We start from the raw sequence: 20276 nt of genomic DNA on the forward strand, positions 1-20276 counted from the left end.
CAAAAACAACTTTTTGCTCAAGATTTTTGTGGTAATTTCATTTCTAAATGAATAATAAAAGTACTTTTGGCATGTTGGTAAAAGATGCTTATTTTATTGCTTGTATTCGTTTTTCATTTCTTTTTCCTCCTTCAATAAGTATATTTGATTGTGTTAGTTTTAATTCTTGTCTTTTTTATTTCTAATTTAATTTATTAATTTTTTATGAAAAATTTATTTATTTTCAATTTAGTTCATTCATTACTATTTGTCATGTATTGTTTTAATAATTTGATCTTTATTCTTTTATTTCTAATGTTTTTTCCTTAGCTTTTTTTAATGAAATTTTATTGATTTTTAATTTCATTATTTAATCAAATTTTATAGTATATTGATTTTTCTAATTTTGATCTTATTTTTTTATTTTTTTTTCAATTTAACCCTCCACTTACAAATATTTTGTTGCCCTCTAATTTATTTTTTGTTTCAATTTTCACCCTCCTTATTTTAATTATAATTGTTTGTTTTATATCCTTTTACATGATTGATGTTTTCTTTATTTTATCTTTCAATATTTGATTTATTAGGAATTAGGGTTCATATTTTTTCATTTATAGCGCTTCTAATCCAAGGACTTGGTTCGTGAATTTTAAAAATTAATATAGGTTGATATTTTTAAAAATATTTTTTTAAACTTTTGTTTTAGTTAATATCCCTCATTTATAAATTTTTTATCTTGATTGTTTAGCATTTTTTATTTTTCTAAAATATTTTATGTGTATTTAATTCTTCAAGATCTTATTTTGATTCGTCTAAATTGTTTTTTATGTCTTATATTCATGAACTTCATATTTTAAAATTAAAAAAATCATCATGCATAACCTTACATTATATTTTATAAATTAAGCTTTATGTGTGTTTTTATTTATATTGTTGTTTAAATGAGTAAATAAAAATTGATTTCAATAAAGAAATTTAATAGACACCAAAAGATGAATAAGATTAAATATCTTAATATGTGTTTATCTTTTGATTTTTTTTTTCTAGTTTCAATTATAGTTATTATCAATGATTTTTTTGTCTATTTATATAGATATTTAATAGATTTACTGAGTAAAATATTTGTATAAGTTTTTCAATTTATATTTAAAAAAAAATACAAAAACATGTCAATGAAAGCTTGCATGTCCATTTTGAAAAAAATGGCCCACGGCGTAACACAAACTAAAAAAATAATATCACGGATCCACAAGACACTTTTCATAATGCATTTTTTCCCTTTCATTTTTTTAAATTCGGCCTCCACGTAACCATTTTAGGTCACTCTAGGCTAATTTAATATTAAAGGTTATTGAAAGGCATGGCATCAAAGTTAAAAGGCAAACGAAATGAATGGCTTATTTAAACTTTAGAATAAAAAATCTATCTTGCCCTTGAAAACAAAACCAAAAAACAATATTACTGGGAGTTATTTAGTAATTTTAAAATATTATATTTATTATCAAAAAAAATTAAAAGAGTAATAATATTTTTTTATTTTATGATGTGTGATAAAATAACCCTTATATTTAAAATTATTTAAAGCTTACAATCATACGTGTTTTTTTTTTGTCATTTTATAAGTAGTCATATTACGTGCATATCATTGGGTTTGGATTTTCTATACTTTCTGTTAAGGGGCATTCTTATACTTGTGCTCAAGTTTTTTGGAAGTTTTATGTGAGGTGTATGGGTTATTATGTAATTTAATATATAAAAATATTATTGAAAAATATTGTCAATGCATACATTACATATATCCATGTATGTACAGCTCCATGATGGTCAAACATTGTTTTATGTGATGATATTTGATTTTTTTTTTATTTACGTGAGGTGTCCGGGCCAGCTTACGTGCACCACGACTAATCCCACGGCCCACTGAACATCCTGCAAGCCCAGTGAGCAGGTAAGGCACCGCGAGGGTGACAGACATGCGCGATAAGACTCGAATCCAGGTGCGGAGGAACGGGACAAGCCCCTCCCACCGCTAAGCTAGAACCTCGCGCGCAATATTTGATTATTTTTAGTGTTACCTTCTCGAGGAGATGGTGCATGTGACCAAAGGCTATTAAGTTTAGTATTTGTAGCATTTTTTTTTCATATTTTTCTCCCTTTAAATCTGCACTTGAGGTTTAAAATTTGAGAATAGCCCACTAGTTAGGGATATCTGAGCATTAGTTCTATTTTTTTTATTTGTATTTTTTATTCTTTGATTTTTAGCAGATTTTTTATTTGTTTTCAGTTTCATTTTTTGATTTAAATTTTTAGTTTTTTCAGATTTGCTTTCTAATCTTTTTTTTCCTTTTTTGTAATTATTTTTAATTTCATCATTTAATCAAGATTTTTAATCTATTATATATTTTTTAGTTTCTTTCCTTATTTTTTTGAAATTGATTTTTCTTTTCAATTCAAAATTATCCATCCTCTCTTTCTCTTTTTTGTTAAAAAAAATTTCATTCTTTTGATTGTTATTGTTATTTTTATTTTTAATATTTTTTTTATGATTAATATTTTTTTCAATTTTATATTTTGACATTTAACTTATTAAGATATAAGCTTCGTCTTTTTATTTATTTATTCATTTATTTTTGATCAAATAACTCGGGTCACGAGTTTTGTAAATTAGTACGAGTTCACATAATTTTTTTATCTCACTAGTTGATGTTGGTTTTTTTTTCATAAATATAATTGATGTTTCTTTTTTGTTTTCTCTTTTATAGGATTATCCTGATGTCATAACCCAACACGTGTGTTTAGTGGATTAATTCATATAGGCTTGTGTGTTTTTTTTACTTTTAATTACTTTTTTTTTTCTATTTAATTCTTTTTTTTATTAATTTTTTTAAAATTAATTTTTTAATATTTAATATATTAAAAATTGATTTACATGATTTTTTTTTATAGGTGATGCTTATATTCAAATCACCAAGACAAAAGGTTAACATCTGTTTTTTAGACTTATGTTTTCCATCCAATGATTCAATATTGGTCTTTTAAAAGAGGTCTTTTTAGTTTTTTGGAGTCTAATTATGTTGATATGATAATCTAACTCATGGGTTAACGAGTTGACTTGACAAGTTTAAGCTTTTTTGTAGTTTATAATTATTATTTTTTTAATCATTTATATATATATATAATTTTATTATTTAATATAAAATTCAACTTCAATTTCTTTTAAATTTGTTTTTTTATCAAATTACTTGGAAATCAAACTTAATAAATTAACATTATTTTTTTATTATTTAATATTATATATTTTTAGTTAACATTATTTTTTCTTTAAAAAATAAAAATTATTCTTTCCTTTAAAAAATAAAAATGCATCCATTTACATCAAATAAAAAAAAATGTTATAGCACTACAGTGTAAAGGTGTAAATTAGATGGTATGTTTAAGAATATGGTTACGATTATTTTTTAAAGTATTTTTTATTTTAAAATATATTAAAATAATATTTTTTTAAATTTTTAAAAGTTATTTTTGATATTAGAATATGAAAATAATTTAAAAATATAAAAACATATTAAACCAAAATAAAAAATAAAAATGTTTTAATTTTTTTTAAAAATATTTTTAAAACGCCATAAAAATAACAGTATTTAGTTTCAGCTAGTAGCTTTCCCTTTCCCCTTGCTTTCATCAACGCTATAACCAACCGGTCCCTAAAAAACCCAAATTCTCGCCTCCAGGCAAAATTAGGGTATTACGATGACGGATCGAAACAACTCCACAACCACTACTGCCGCCGTCACCACCACCAATAGTTCAGCTGCTAAACCAATATGGATGAAGCAAGCAGAGGAAGCGAAACTAAAAAGCGAGGCAGAAAACACCGCGGCAGCGAAAGCCGCATTCGACGCGACATTCAAAGTATTATCAGATAAGGCTGAAAAAGCTGTCGATTCGGATTCCGAGGAGGAAGACGCGGAGAAGGATTTGGCTAATAAGCCAGTGGGACCAATTGACCCCGGGAAGTGCACGGCGGCAGGTGCTGGCATTGCTGGTGGGACCGCGTGTGCACCAGCTACGTTTGTGGTTGTTACTAAGGATGCGGACGGGAGGAAAGTCCCGAATGGAGGCGCGGTGATTAGGGTTAGGGTTTCGCCGGGAGTGGGAGTTGGGGGAACGGAACAGGAAGGGGTTGTGAAGGATTTGGGAGATGGGACTTACACGGTTACGTATGTGGTGCCGAAAAGAGGGAATTATATGGTTACTATTGAGTGTAATGGGAAAGCTATTATGGGGAGTCCTTTCCCTGTGTTCTTCAGTGCAGGTGTATATATTTACGGCTATGGAATTTGGTGTTTTTTTTGTTAGTTATACAGTGCCTGGTAATGTTGATTGCAGTAATGAGTTTGTTTATAGGTATTTGTCTATCATTTCAACACCCTTATCGGCAGCATGTAGATGGCACTAACATATAGGCTATTCCCGGTGTTGTTTGGTCTTGTTGCTCATTTCTGCCATTTTTTGAGTATGTGGTGTCTTGATCCTTTTGTACGTTTTGGGGGAGGGGACTAGTTTAAATTGGAGTCATACTGTTTTGATACTTTGGGAAATTTGGAATATTTTTGAAAATCTTAACTGTTATGATAATCTGTTCCTGATGTTTTTCTACGTGAACACCATGTTTGTTACCTATCTTTATTTGGTTTATTTATGCATATGGGCATGTGCAATTTCTTTTGCATGGAAGTGAAGGAATTATGGGGATATTTTCTTTTGTGGTTTGTTAAAGAAAGAAAAGTTAATTGAGGATGATTTTCATGGTTAAACGGTCACTAATAATTTTGAGATCGAGGAAAACTGTTTGTATCAGTCGTGTTTCCTCACCATCCAATTTATCCTCAAATTGTCTCCGACTTGTTCTTTATACATTTATTCTTTCTATTCTTCTTTAACACTTTTAGGTATTGAATTGTTGTCATGTTAACAGGCACTTCAACTGGAGGTTTGCTGGGTATGGCTCCTACAACTACGTTTCCAAACCTTGTGAATCAGACCATGCCCAACATGCCAAATTACTCAGCCAGTGTTTCAGGGGCATTCCCTGCATTCCTAGGAATGACTCCAGGCATTGCTTCAGGTGCTTCAGGTGGTGCGATTTTGCCTGGAGTTGGAGCATCACTTGGGGAAGTTTGTCGAGAGTACCTCTATGGCCGGTGTGCAAAAATGGATTGCAAGTTGGGCCACCCTCCACACAGTTTACTCATGACTTTGTTAGCCCCAACAACTACAATGGGGACTCTTAGTCATGCGCCTATGGCACCTTCAGCAGCTGCAATGGCTGCTGCTCAGGCTATTGTTGCTGCCAAAGCTCTTCAAGCTCATGCGGCTCAGGTGCAAGCACAAGCTCAGTCAGCCAAAGATTCATCTGGTATCCATTTTTTTTTCTTATTAGCTGCTCATGCATGTATCAGATAGCTTTTATGGATCCTTTTCTTTCCCATTACTTAAGTTATTGATTTGACTTGTGCCGTGCTTTGGTTTAAGTATTTTTCTCCTTTCATTTTTGTCCAAAGTTCTTACTGCTGAGCATTTATCCTCTTGCCAGGCTCGAGTGACAAAGCTCGGAAGGAGGATGCACTGAAGAAAACACTCCATGTTAGTAATCTCAGCCCGCTTCTGACAGTGGAACAGCTGAAACAGCTGTTTAGTTTTTGTGGCACAGTTGTCGAGTGTGCCATTGCCGATTCAAAACACTCTGCTTACATAGAATATTCGAAACCTGAAGAAGCAACTGCTGCTTTGGCCTTGAACAACATGGATGTTGGGGGTCGGCCTTTGAACGTTGAGATGGCTAAATCTCTTCCTCAGAAACCTCTTTTGAATTCTTCACTTGCTTCATCTTCTCTACCGATGATGATGCAGCAAGCTGTTGCCATGCAACAGATGCAATTTCAACAGGCTTTGATTATGCAACAAACTATGACTGCGCAGCAGGCAGCTAACAAAGCTGCAACAATGAAGTCTGCAACAGACTTAGCAGCAGCTAGAGCTGCAGAAATAAGCATGAAGTTAAAAGCTGATGGGCTTGTCATTGGAGAAGAGGAAACAAAAGCAGAAACCAAGTACGTCACCCTGCCTCTCACTTTCTTTTAAAGTAGATCAACGATGATAATTTGTATCAATATTCTTTGGTTTTTATACATTAAGATTTTGAAATACATAAATACTGCAACGAGTCTTCCATATGAGGATCATGATTTAGATTACTTGTTGTTTTTATTTGCTATAGTTCTCCCTCCCCTTTTGCTTTTTTATTTGAGAGATTTGGTACAAGAAAGGAGCACAAGGTTGTCTTAGTATGATCTTGTACTACCATGGCTTTCTGTCTTTCTCTCCATCCATATCCATTAGCCTTAATGAAATCTTTTGTCAAACTAAGTTGCTTGAGTTGATGAAGGACCGATTGGTTGCTTATCAATTGCTATTACAATAGTTATTTAACTAGATTTGTGGTCTGTGCTCTGCCGCAAGCCGATCAATTTTTTTTTTTAATGTTAAAAAGAAATGCCAAGGAAAATAAATCTAAGACCCGATTCATGAGTTTAATTGGTAATTTAAATAATATGAATAAAAAATGCAACCACAATAAAGAAATTGAAAAAAAAATGATAAAAAAGAACCTGACCTGAGCCCATTCATAGCATCAAACAATCTAATATTGAAGGATAAAACTGGAAATTAAAAAAAAAAAAAAAACCCAGTTAAACCAGGTTAACTCGCAAACTCTGTAATCTTGAATATAAGATTGAGATAACCTTGTAGAAAAAAAAGCAGGAAAAAAAGTTCGAAGATCAATTTCTAATAAATCAAATGAGAACATGATGACTTCATAAAAAGAAAAATAGAAAGGAGAAAGCTGAAGCTCAATCTATAGCAAATAAAATGTTGGAGGATGAAAATCAAGAAAAAAATATAAGTACAAAAAGGTTGAAAAAACTCAATTCAAGCCCATTGGGGACAAGATGCAAAATCCTTTTCTCAGTCATGATACCATAGTAACCATGTTTGAAAGCAAACTGAATAAAATAATGAAGTTCAATTATCTAACAACCTAATGATGAGCTTAATGATGAAGGATAAAAATAAAAAGAGAACTTTAATTAAAAAAAGCAATGGAAAAAAAAACATGAGTTAACTTGCTAATCCTCTGACCATGGACACAAGATCGAGATAACCTTATAGAAAGAAAAGGAAAAAAAAAGTATGAAGACTAATTTCTAATAAATAAAATGTTGAAGGATAAAATTGTAATAAATCAATTTAAAAAAGGACAAAAAAGGTCAACTTGCGTTAAACTTTGAAATCGGTAACTTTGATCATGAACCTGAGACTAACCCCATAGAATGCAAACCGTACAAAATAACAAAGAAAAAAAAAGATGAAAATAAGAAAACATAAAGCTTAGAAAAAAGAGAGGAAAAATCAAGCAAACCCGAATGATCCTTTTGAATCCGGTCTAATCTCTAAAACTCGCAACGTGGAAAATCTTGGATCCAGGTTTAATCAAGAAGTTTAACCACTAATCAATTTAATTTTAAACGATGAAATTGTGAAAAAAATATCAATATAAAAAACTTGTCAAAGCAAAAGGATAACAATAAAAAAAAATTGATAGAAAAAAAACCCAAGGAAGAATAAATTATAAAAGAAAAACAATCTAAAAAATAATCCCAAGCAAAGTAAATTGCAATAAAAAAACAATGGGTGAAATTGAAAAGCACTTGTTATTTAATAGATTATTCAAAAATTTAAAAAATAGTAATAAAAATAACAATGACCAAGTGTGAAAGAAACATAAATTGTAGGGGTCGGTATGATTTTTTGTAGGGGTTGATGTTAAACTAGAGAAAGAGAAAAATAAAAATAAGTGGTTGTTGCACGTGCCAAACTAGAGGTACCTTCATGCCACCCCATCATGGAAATCAGCGTTTAGTGGTTGGACAAACCCACACGCGCCGCTCAAAGGGCATAGTGGCTATCCATTCATTGGAGCGTGCATATGATTTGTTTTTAATAAATATTTAACATATGATCATCAATTACAATAATGTCCTTGAGTAACCTTTAAATTAACAATAAAACCAATGATAAAGGACAAAAAAAAAATCCTTATGAGAGAGTTATGTTGACTATGTCTTCACGATTAACAAAGTAATTTAACTATTTTAAAAAAATTGAGAAGACCATAACCCTTTTGATTGAAAGGCATTATATTTTTTTTTGTAGGGGTAAATTAGTAAATTTACCATGCAAAAAATGAATTTACTAACCTCACCCCGCAACAATTATATCATAGAGGAAAATACGACATTGCTTCCAATGTTTAGCGTGAAGGCTTTTTGGGCCAGGGGCAATTTCATCTAATCATGATTTCTATGAATAGTGATGTGTTCCTAGAGCTACATTAACAACTTCTACTTCTTGTTTAGGTTTTCGTTAATAAACATAAACCTTTGTATCTTCTTTCACTTAAGCATGCAATTATGAGAATCATTTGATGATTGTTTTCAATTCGTGTGACAAACAAACTAGGTAACCCTAATTAAGACTTGAAGGATATATTCCAGGATTTTTTTCTCCACTGATGAGTTTACTGCCTCTTGCAGGTCACCATCCCCACCTCGAGCAAGGTCTAGATCCAAGTCGAGATCACCAATTAATTATCAAAGAAGGTTGAGGTCACCTTCTTACTCACCTCCATCTCGCCGCAATAGAGACCGTAGATCTAGGTCTCCCTTGAGATTTCGCTATCACTCAAGGTATAACTATGGAAGGCGATCATATAGAGATAGTAGAGATATTGTTGATAGAATGAGAAGGCAGGATTCGGATAGATCACGTGGTCGTCATTCACCTGTTTCAAGGAGAAGTAGAAGCAGGAGTGCAAGCCCTCGAACAAGAAAGTCCTACATGGATGATTCAGGCTCGCCAAAACATCGCCAAGAAAGCTCAGCTCAAAGATCAAGAAAAGCAGCAGACAGTGGTTCAAGATCACCTAGGAGTCATGGGGGACGTCGATTATTCCGAAGGAATATCACAGATAACAAACTCAGATACAGAAGGCACTCACGCTCTAGGTCCAAATCTGTGGAAGAGTCCAATGACAGAGTGAATGAAATCCAAGACAAAAAGTCAAAGCAACACGAGAGGAGATCTAGGTCATTATCTGTGGAGCTTAAACACCATGGCAGGAGGCCATCTCATAGAAGTTCAGATGAAGATGAATCGAATCACAGAAGCCGGTCCAGGTCAAAATCTGTGGAAGTTAAACGCCATTCCTATGAGAAAGTGGACAAAACTGAGGACGGGAGGCTGAAGCATCGTGATAGGAGGTCCAGGTCAAAATCTGTTGATGATAGGCACTGTTACAAGGAGAGAGGAAATGAAAGCAGGGATAAAAAAACAAAGCATCGAGATAGAGTGCGGACTAGGTCAGTATCTGCTGAGTCAAATCATCACAGAAGAAGTAGGTCATCCCCAAAAGGTAGGGATGAGAGCAAGTCAAAGCACAGACAGCGCTCCAGGCCAATATCTCCAGAAGGCAAGCGGCGTTCCAATCACAGGATAGGTGAAAATAAAGATGAAAAGTCTAAGCACTGCAGTAGACGAAGGTCAGTATCAGCTGAAGGTAAACATATCAGATCTCCAAGAAGTTCAGAGGAAAATAAATCAAAACGTAGGAGGCACTCTAGATCAAAATCTGCAGAACGCAAGCGCCACTCAAAAGATGAGGAGATAGAAATAGAAGAAAATGAAACTCGTCATGAGCATACATCGGACAAAACAGAAGATGCCAATGAGGAAGAAAATTCTTTCACGAACAAAGAAAAATGTAAAGATTGTGATTCAAAGGAACAGGTGGAAGACATGGTAATGGGGGGCAAATGTGTGCTGAATTTAAGCAATGAAGAACCATTGTTACTGAAAGCTGAGCATCCCACAGCTGAACTGGAATGGTAATGACTACCACTGTGAGAAAAAATATTTTTCAATGTTGTTGTTGACCTTTAATTAGCTTAGATCCTTTGCCTGGTTTACAGAATTTGAAGAGCGTTAGAGAACCAAAGTTAATTCTTGAGGACAGCAGAGTCTAGAAGGCTCGGTAGAGAAGCTGTATTTCATAGGCGGCTGTGTTTGTGCCATGCTTCAATCTGAGAAGATCCAATCTGAGAAGCTCGCAGAGATGCATGAACTTAAATACTGCAGAATCAGCCTTTGCTTGCATGATGGGCGATTCTTATAGAAGAATTTTTGAATGTTCTTTGGTTGTTGGATTTTTCTGCCAGCTTTGGCTCCTCGTAAATATGAGCACTTTGTGTTTGTTTATCTTTTGCAGGTTCACTTGTAACATGTTGGAACTAGAGTCTTTAAGGCCCGAGCTGACTCATGATAAGGATTATATGTTTCAAACGGTGTTCTGCTGTCATCTGCATCAACCATTCAATCTTTCTAGCAAGCTTCTATTACTGCTAGATGTATGTCGGACTATTACTACCTCTATTGCTAACTGTGGACTTTTTTTTTTGATGAAAATGTTTATTTGAGGAATTATTTCTATTTTCAGTTATCTTTCTTCTTGCTTCTTTTAAATTTAGCGTGATAATGTATATATATATATATATATATATATATATATATATATATGATTTCATATACATCTTTAGTCTTAGGTCCTTTGATGGGGTGGTATAAAGTAATGTTTTATTACATAATTGCAGTGGCATTTAACTAGTGAACCTGCTATATTACTGTTTTTTGGATCATAAGCATGATCGGCGCATGAAGAAATGAAACCTTGCTGTAGTTCTGGTGTTCATACCCAACCTACATGATTTAGTGCTATTTCCATGTACAGATTTCATCTCCTTCCATCATTGTTCAAAGTGTAAACCTATAGTATATGTGGTAGATAGGTTGATAATAGGTTAAGCATTTATTTATGTTTGATGGTGTGGTGGGCGGTCATACCCCAAATACATGCAGGTTATATGTGATGTTTCTGTTGGAGCTGCGGAGATCAATGACAGGATTGTTGATATTTACTGATGTAAATGAAGGTATGCAGTCAGTAGAGTGAGACACCTATCTGTTAAGCCTTCCACCAGTCATGGAATTTTGGGACTGTTGTTAATAACTCAATTGGATGCATCTGTCTGAAGTCAATACTTGTGCAACTGTAATAATATGTTTTAAAACCTGGTGCCTTATTCCCTTTTCTTTTCCTTTTTCTTCTTCTTCTTCTCCTTCTTCTTCTCCCTTTCTTTCCTCCTTCCAAAGGTGTGTCTGCGTTAGGGAAGCTGCTTTTGAGGTCAAGTGAAACCAGAGTTGCTTGGATGCATAGCGGCAGTTGCACAGTGTTGTGCATGAGCAGATTGGCTGACAAAAATTTTCGGCGAAATGCGAATATTTTTTTTACAGGTAATTTCTATTCATCTGTCAGGATGAGTTCTGTCTCATGATAAAGCTTCACCGATGCTTGTCCCATCCTAGCCATATCTCCCTTGCATGGCAATGCCTAAGCAAAAGAGTGTAGCAGCATCACGCTGTGTAGGAAGAAAATCAACGAAAGGAGTTGGCTCATGAAGAAAACATAGGAATTGCATCATTTTGAGTCTGAAGTAAATCAGTATAATTAAGATAAAATTTTCAGAACAGACATGTAAAATTTTCCAAGTTACCAATTTATGTAATTAACACTGGACATAACTACTAATCTGATAATAATAATAAGAATAATAAAAAGGAAGCCAAATGAAAGCTACGAACAAGCATTGCCTTCTTCCGGATCGTGTTCCACTACCTTATCTGCACTGAAGGAGACATGTTTAACAAACTCTATTCATTACGAGTGATCAGAAAATAGTGCAAAATTTAGAGGGGAAATGTTAGGGATTTACCTGTAAATGTGCATTTACAATTAAAACACTTGAATAAAAAAGGGCGACGGATTCTTCCTTGGGACACATGAATTCACAGAATCCTGTCGAATCTGTTTTGTTACGCGTTTAAAACTTTATTTATAGAAAATATTGTACAGCAAAACTTTGCTTGCTAACCCGTACTTCAAAGGACTAGGCACAAGCTAATATTTGAAGGGATGAACAAGTTATGCTTAATTAAGACAGTAGAATTGCGTTGGGTTTCTAGCGAGCATATTTGTGTGTGTGTGTGTGAACAGTTGAAACTTTGAGAAGAAGCCTTCACACTGGATTGGGCTTTTCATGAAAGCATTTTAGACTAAAACATGATGGGATTAAATATAGGTTTTTATCTTTAGTCTTGATTATCCCAGAAAAATAAGTTCTTTGTTGAAATAAAAAATATTTAAGTTAGTAAATATAAGAGAGAAAAATAATATATAGAAAAGAGAAATATAATGAAGATAATAACGAATGTGTGATTGCTGAATGAACTAGTGTGAAGTTCTTGAATAAGTTTAATTGACGTGAACTTGCTTTAAATGTCTTATATGGTTACCAAAAGTATTTATATACTTTTTTCACGTCATCTTACCTCGTGAAGTGTAAAGAGTAGCGTTGCCAATACTTTGTGATGCTTAGAGTAACAATGGAGAGCGACCTCGTTATAAGTGGAAGGAAATGAAGATTGTTGGTGGAGAGATTGATTCTCATCATTAATTTGTAGTGCTCGTTGTGCTATTGATAAAGAGGTTGGATGCTTCCGCTCTGCATGAGGAGGTATGCAGGTGTGTGCCATTCCTACACAGAAATTTTGCGTGCACAAGGTGTGCATGCAATAAATAGTAGGTGGTGTGTGATTTTTTGGAACTAGAAAAAATACTTTGAGGTCTGTTTTGAGGCTGGTATTGGACAGTTTGAGGTGTACCTGAGTCAGTGATGGAGTCACAACGAAAAAAAGAGTGGGCAATTGCCCCCTTGATCATTTTTTTTTTATAATATTTGTTACATTAAGATTTTAATATAATAATTTAACAAGTTTAATTTTTTTTATCAGTCATTAATTGATCTAAGCTCATCATCTTTCTTTTTAAACTATTATTCTTGTATCTTTTCTTTCTATAAAATTTCTCTTCAACTCCTAAACTATTAATTAGTTAAATAAGTAACATCTTACATATTTTTTTTATTTTTTTGTCTAATTTTAGTTTTATTCCTTTATAATTAGTTATTAAAAATATTAGAATTTATGATAATTTATGAATTTGTTAAGTTAATATATGTATGGATAATATTATATGCATATGAATAAGAATTAAAATCAGTTTTGATGAATTGATATGTATTGTGTTATGAATTTCATATGAAAAATAACGGTGATCAATGTACTAGTGATTAAAAATAAAATACTAGACAACTTAAAAAATTAGGGGCGTGATAAAAAAATTAAAAAAATAAATTAATATTTATATTTAACCCACTTGTATAAAACAACAAGTCAACAAAGAATTGTTGCAAAAAAATTCACTAGTTTCTTGAAGATTTAGAAATATATGAATGAAAATTTGATTGTATATATTGAGAAATAATATCTTTAATGAAATTAAGAATGAAGTGATTATGAAACAGTTTTAAAATATAAAAACTAAAAAAAAACAATTATATTATAAATTTTTTTATTTTAAAAATATTTTTAAATTAATTTTGCTTGACATAAACTAGTACATACATTTTAAATTGATTTTTTATATATAATATATAATATTAAATATTTATTAATAATTTTTCTTTTCATTTAAATTTTTTTGGCTTCACTACTTGTTGGAGTGAATGACCTACTTTAGCAGCTAGAATTTTTTTTGTTTTAAGAAAAATAAATGCACTATCACAAATAAAGGCTTAATTCCTCCAATTTTGAGGAGGGTGAATGGAGTGAAGGTAGAACTAAAGTGTCTCTAGAAAGAGAAGGGTACCAAACGGGTCATTGTAAACTCTTTTTTGTTTCAATATATAATGATCCAGGTTAAGCACCAAACATGGCCAGTTGAACCTGACTGTGTGTTACACTATATTCTGCAGCTCTCCCAAGTCCTACCCATCTTTTTTTTTTTTTTAAGATTAACGTGGATGTTCGGGCCAGCTTGCGCGCACCACGACTAATCCCACGGGCCCTGAAGTTAACGACCATGTAAGCTTCCAGTGGCCATCATATGAGCAACCAAGGACTCGAACCTGAGACTACAAAGGGAGCAAACCCCTTAGTCCCAAATTTTTACCACTTGGCCACCACCTAGATGGTTCCCACCCATCCCTTTTAACATGACTTGTGATTGTTCTAAAGATCAAATAAACTGACCCAACCAGTTAAATAGAAATAATATTATAAATAATAATTTTTATCTTTTATCTTTTATCTTTTTGTTTTTAAATCAAAGTTAGCGGTCGTTCCTTCAATATTTTTGCCTCTTCGAGTTGTATGAGAAATTGAATGCCGTATATTTTTTTAAATTGTTTTTTCTCCTTTTCTTTTATTCTTTTTAGTTTTCATTAATTTATATTAATCTATTTTGTTAAACTTTTTAGTGATTATTTAAGAGAACTAAATGCAATTTTAATATCTATACTTGCCGGCTTTAATAGTTGGTTTTTTTTCCTCTATAGTTTCTTTCTACTTAAGTTTAAAAAATTATTTTGGTAATTTTATCGACCCAACTGAAAATTCTCATTTGAGATAAAAGGATAAGATTAAAAGATATAGGAAACGTTTCGGATTTAATTAATAAGACAATTGAAAGTGAAAATGAATATATTGCAGGAGAGTTGTTTACATGACCCAAGGCCAGTCATTGGAAATACAGAGGATAATTTGGATGCCCTTTATAGCAATCACAAACCTCCACCAAGCAAACAGCATGCAGAGACAAGATTTGACGAGTCAGATTGGATAGGATGCATTATCCTACACTACAAATGCTACTGAACAAATCGTGATAAATGACCTTGCATATATATATATATATAAAATATGCTAGTAATTTCTACTGATAATTATTATACTTGATTCACTAAAACCTGAGGCTAATGCACCTAGTAAATAGTGATAAGCCTATAAGATAGACATGGAATCATCTTCTTGAAAAATTGAAGCTGGCTTGACCTTTCATGGTGCAGAAACAATTTTTTATTTTGATTTTTACTCATCTTGTTTCTCTGTATTTTGCATGTCTGGTTCACTCGCTGAATCTGTCCCCTTTTCCCCTTTCAAAAACATCATTTTCTTCGTAGAAACAACACCATTATTTTCAAGAGCATATGGCCTTGGTGGGCTAGCAAGAAGTTTTCTGTCTTTTTGAGAGGTGAAGGTGGCAAGTTGCAAGCCCCCCGCTGTGTTTACCAATCTGATGAAATCTGACTAAATCGAATAACGGAGACAGTCATGGGAGTAAAGTAAAGGGTTTTTATCATGATATTAAATATCTAAAAATAGAGTTTTTAAAAAAATATTAAAGAATGTGTGCTTATATAAATGCAATCTAAACTTCAATTTTCCATAATTTATTTCTTATTTGCATAGCATGCTTATCGACAATTTCCCTTTACAGCAACAAGAGAACTAATTTTCTAATTTTTGTCATAATAAATATAGGTTTTTCAGTTTTTTTTTATTACATCAAAGAGGTTGGAAGTCAAATTTTTTTGAATGGAGGAGATATCAATATTAATTAAGGGGGGTGTTTGGAGTATAATAGAGTTGTTTTTTAAAGTGTTTTTTTATTTGAAAATATATTAAAATAATATCTTTATTTTATTTTTAAAAATTATTTTTGATATCATTACTTTAAAATAATATGAAAACATAAAATAAGTAATTTGAAATAATTTTTTTAAAATTATTTCAAAAGCTTTTTTAAAACTAAAAAGCAAGCAAATCTAAATTATAACTCATTAGTTCTATAGTTTGACATGAGTATGAAATAAAAAAATAATTAGTTTTTAATAAATAATTAGATTAATATAAATGGAAGACAGGTAGTGTTGTTTTAATACATACTTTTCAAATTTATTTTTTTAAACCATAACCAAAAAAGCCACTACAATAATAAATAAACATTAAATACATTGATAATTAATACTTTATCTCTTAACTAAAAAAAATAGATAAAATGATATATATATATATATATATATATCATTTTATTCTATACCAGGCATGCGGGGCTATGCTCTACGGACAAAGGAATGACGTTGTATTATATTAGGTATGCGGGTCTATGCTCTATGGACAATGCAAATCATATAAAACTTTAATTTGATTTAATAATTATTTACTATATTCCAAAGTTGTATTTCACCGCTTATCATATGACGCATCAATTTGTATTCAATACTCTTTATTTTAATATTCAAACCAGTACTTAACGATGGGAAATAAAACTAAATTATTTTCTTGCAAAGTGATTGAAATAAACAAAATATTTTATATTTCAATTTTTTTTAAAAAACAGAATAATACAAAGAGAGAAGTAGACAAATTGAGGAAGTTTGATCAAGGAAGAAAAATTAGATTATTTGATTATTTCTTATACAAAAAGACTAATTTATAACTAACTTAGAAAATAAAATTATTTAAAAAATAAAAACAAATGAAATCCATTAACATATCTATATTTTTCACAGCGCACGAGAAACGATTCAATATACCAAATACTATATCCTGAACTCTCGTATGATCTCTAAATAATAGTGGCGATGGATTCTATGTTTATTTGAAAGTGGGGAGTCCAGTGCAATGCCGAGTGTGTGCACCAATTTCTGAAAAGATAAAACAAATTGGAGAAGAGTTTGGAGCTCACGTAGGGACTAAATTAAAATTATAATTGAAAATTAGATATTAAATATATGATTGTAAAACAACAAGGACTTATGCTACTTTTACTAGACTAGTGGGACTAAGTTATAATTTACTCCAGAAAACCTTTTAAATAATAATAATAAATAAATAAATAAAACTCACCTATAAAAAACCCACCCAGAATCTATCTCTCTTGTAAAAAACCAGTACACGGGCTTGTAGGAGAGAGAGATGCGTTGCTATGGATTAATGATCCCAGGAAGCGAAACCGCTCGCTTCTATTCATCACCATTGAAGCCTGAGTGGAGCCCAATTCTGCGGTTTAAACCCGTTTCAAGAATCCCGATTGGGTCATTCAAAACCAAAACCACAATCAATGCAAAAATCACCACAGAATGGGGTCAGATGACCTTGTATGAGCTACTGGGCATACCCAAATCTGGGACATTTCCTGAGATAAAACAAGCGTACAAGCAATTGGCTAGAAAGTACCATCCAGATGTTTCACCTCCGGGTCTGGTCGAAGAGTATACCCGGAGGTTTATTCGGGTTCAAGAGGCTTATGAGACTTTATCGGATCCAAGAATGAAAGAGATTTATGATCGTGATATGGCTAGAGGTCTTCATTTAGCTTTCTCTGCTAGGAGACGTTATCCATATCAAAATGATGAGGTATAGTTTTTTCTTTCATATATTTATTTTATCTGTGCATGCAGTTAGTTTTGTGTATTTTTTAATTATTTTTTATTAAGATTTTGATGTGGGTTTTTGGTTTTTTAATTTCAGAGTGATTTTTTGTTGTTGTTGTTGTTATGGCCTGGTTTGAAGTGGGTACGTGTTAGTATTTTTTTTCTCTTCCTTTTGAATTCTCTGGGGTTTTTATTTTCTTTTTCTTTGTAATTTTTTTGATAGATTATCGGTTCTTTTGGGCCTAATTTGGTGTGTTTAATCTTGGTAAATTGATTTCTTTTTGAAAAAAAATGTTGTCAGATTGGGCTCATGGTGTTTTTTGTTTTTTTTTTTAAATAAAAATTATTGGTTGTTTGTGCTAGGTGGCCTAGAAGAAAGGAGGGAACTTTAAAATTATGTGTTCCTGTGTTTAATCAATTGTTGCTGCTGACAAAGTTTAGTAGAAACTCTCAAAGTATTGATTAGTAAAGAATCAGAGAATTAAGTTTTGTTTTCTTCAATCCTTCTGTTTAGATCTTCACTCAACTTTCATCCTCGTGAGAATTTTTGTTTTTGTATTTTAGTGCTTCAATTTCATTGTTTGATTGAATAAACATTTGGAATCTTAATAAGGTTAGATCGCTTTGATTTTGGTAGATAGTGAAGCTGTACATCGGATACTGGGCACTTATGTAATAAAGTACCAATTAAACTGTTCTATGTCATCACTTGATGTTTACTGGTTTTGTTTTTACAATCAGGAAATGGAAGGGAGAAGTGAATGGAAGAATTGCTGGCAGTCTCAGCTATCAGAGCTGAAGAGAAGAAGCACGAACAAGGATGCCGGTGGCAGCAGCATGTCATGGGCAGCTCGAATGAGGAGACGCAGGGAAGGATTATCTGAAGAACTTTAGATAGGTAGGTATATACTTGTCTTTATTGAGATGCTAATTCAAGAACTGTCTGGTTAGCATTGCCATAAGCAGCAATAAAGTTATATCAGCATGCTAACCAAACAGTTATCCGAGATCGGAAATTGTAGAGTTGTTTCCATGACTTACTGCCCATTTTACGCTGTACATAAAGTTCACTGCTATTGCTTGCTCCTTCAAGTGTTATCTCCACTGCTGAAGCTAGAATTAGTGTCTGAAACATATCAAGTTTTGAAGCATCTCTCTTTCATTTCATTCCTCCTTCCCCTATCTTTTAATTTCTCTGGTGTTTTGTGTCTGCTGCGTGCTGAAGTTCATGTAAACATGATGGCTGTAATGTTTCGTGGAGAATGCTTTCGAAATGCATGGATCTATGAAACTTGAGCTTGTCTTTCATTGGAGGCTGCTATTATTCGCGTTTTCTTCTTAGCAAAAATTATAGGCAAAGAATCTTGATTCAGTGTTTTCCATTCTCTCCTGGATTTCCTTGGAGATTTAATTTTATATGTAATTAGTGGTATAGATGAATATATGTTGGCCGGACTCTGCATAGTGATCGGCATCCTTATCTGAGGTCCTGCTGGTTCCCTTTGACCAAGTTCACACTTATCTTAGATGTAGTTAATCATGTGAAGCAATGGTTAACAATATTTCTATATTTGGTTGTGTAATTTTCAAGCTTTAATGTAATGAACTGTTGCTATATTAGCGATTCGTTACGTTACAAGTATCGCATAAAATATTGTAATCATACAAGGATTTATAACTGCAAAAGTGATTTACATCACATGTGTCAGCCGCCTTCTGGCGGTGTGTGAGGCTAACTACAATGATTTTTATCATATCATTTTATTTATTTTGATGTTTTTTGGGGTCAGAAAACATACTAAGACGACAATGCATTTAATTGATATGATATGGGCACAACTACGTTATATTTTGAATTGCTAAATATAATATTATCTTTCATGATTTTGTGACTTATTTAAATTAACTTTATTTTCAGGGGTAAAAAAATTTATTTTTTTGATAAAAGATAAGCTTTGCAATAAATAAAAATACATTTATAGTAGACAATTTTGGCTTTGAATATCATGCTTATCTATATTTTATTTTTACCAGAAAATTTTCTTTCCCTTTTTTATAATTTCATCTGTGTGGGCGCTTGTTCATAATAATTTTCATGATTTATAATTATGATTTACAAAAACATTAAAACAATATACATTTTTATTTTTTAATTATGACCAATAATCATGCGCAAGTTGATGATTTATATAGTTAAATACGTGCATGGTTTTAAAATTTATTATCTAGTTTATTTCTAAAAAAAAAAAATCATGAAGGAGACAATCATTTTTTTGGCTAAATAAAATGTATTTCTTGCCGTGAACCTCCGGTTATATGACCATGAGGAGCTAAGACAGGGAAATATTTGTCTTGTTAGGATCACTCGGGTACAAAAAAATAAAAAAAAATACTTTAAATCATAATTATTATTGTGTTTTTAAATACTATTTTCATAAATAAATAGATATTATTAATGACCGATGATGGTTCAACACCTGTTTAATATTGCGTTTTAAATAAGGGGGGCTAAAATTTAATTTTTTTGGATTGTCTAATAAAAAATTATTATTTTAATATATTTTAAAATAAAAAATAATCATTATAAAACTTTACCACCGGGAAAAAATCCAAAGAAAAAAGATTATTGAAGGTGCGGTTGGAGTTGATTTGTGGGCCATTCTTGGAAGCCATGATTGAAACATCTAGCTACTTGGTGGAGAGAAAAGTCCCGGCATGTTCAAGGCAAGTTGTAGAACAAGCCTCGGGCCGACAGTGGGACCCTTTTACTGATTCAACAACCTAGGT

General features: G+C 32.1%; 2 protein-coding genes and 1 long non-coding RNA gene across 6 annotated transcripts; all 3 read left to right on the forward strand.

Annotated features, from left to right (window-relative positions):
- Window positions 1-3633: 3633 nt before the first annotated feature.
- Window positions 3634-11724, forward strand: LOC105110312 (serine/arginine repetitive matrix protein 5-like). 3 transcript variants are annotated; one of them, XR_839445.1, is made up of 7 exons: window positions 3634-4294; window positions 4958-5398; window positions 5576-6092; window positions 8637-9986; window positions 10071-10505; window positions 11014-11087; window positions 11308-11724. XR_839445.1 is itself a non-coding variant. In XM_011005309.1 (5 exons), coding segments are annotated over exons 1-5 (2874 nt in total). In that variant the 5' UTR covers window positions 3634-3729; the 3' UTR covers window positions 10072-10597. The 3 variants fall into 3 exon arrangements, 1 of the variants encoding a protein (XP_011003611.1); XR_839446.1 differs by lacking the exon at window positions 11308-11724 and having other exon boundaries at window positions 11014-11245; XM_011005309.1 differs by lacking the exons at window positions 11014-11087; window positions 11308-11724 and having other exon boundaries at window positions 10071-10597.
- A 297-nt stretch (window positions 11725-12021) lies between these two features.
- LOC105110314 (uncharacterized) lies at window positions 12022-18656 on the forward strand. Its single transcript, XR_839447.1, has 3 exons — window positions 12022-12033; window positions 12882-12884; window positions 18392-18656. It is a non-coding gene; the product is annotated as an uncharacterized LOC105110314 (long non-coding RNA).
- LOC105110313 (chaperone protein dnaJ 20, chloroplastic-like) lies at window positions 16981-18639 on the forward strand. 2 transcript variants are annotated; one of them, XM_011005310.1, is made up of 3 exons: window positions 16981-17472; window positions 17587-17631; window positions 18231-18639. In XM_011005310.1, exons 1-3 carry the CDS (start codon window positions 17032-17034, stop codon window positions 18381-18383), a joined length of 639 nt encoding a protein of 212 aa, XP_011003612.1. In that variant the 5' UTR covers window positions 16981-17031; the 3' UTR covers window positions 18384-18639. The 2 variants fall into 2 exon arrangements, with proteins under 2 accessions (XP_011003612.1, XP_011003613.1); XM_011005311.1 differs by lacking the exon at window positions 17587-17631 and having other exon boundaries at window positions 16988-17472.
- Window positions 18657-20276: the final 1620 nt, after the last annotated feature.

The sequence above is a fragment of the Populus euphratica genome, unplaced genomic scaffold, assembly GCF_000495115.2.
Source record: "Populus euphratica unplaced genomic scaffold, PopEup_1.0 scaffold323.1, whole genome shotgun sequence".
Taxonomy (NCBI): Eukaryota; Viridiplantae; Streptophyta; class Magnoliopsida; order Malpighiales; family Salicaceae; genus Populus; species Populus euphratica.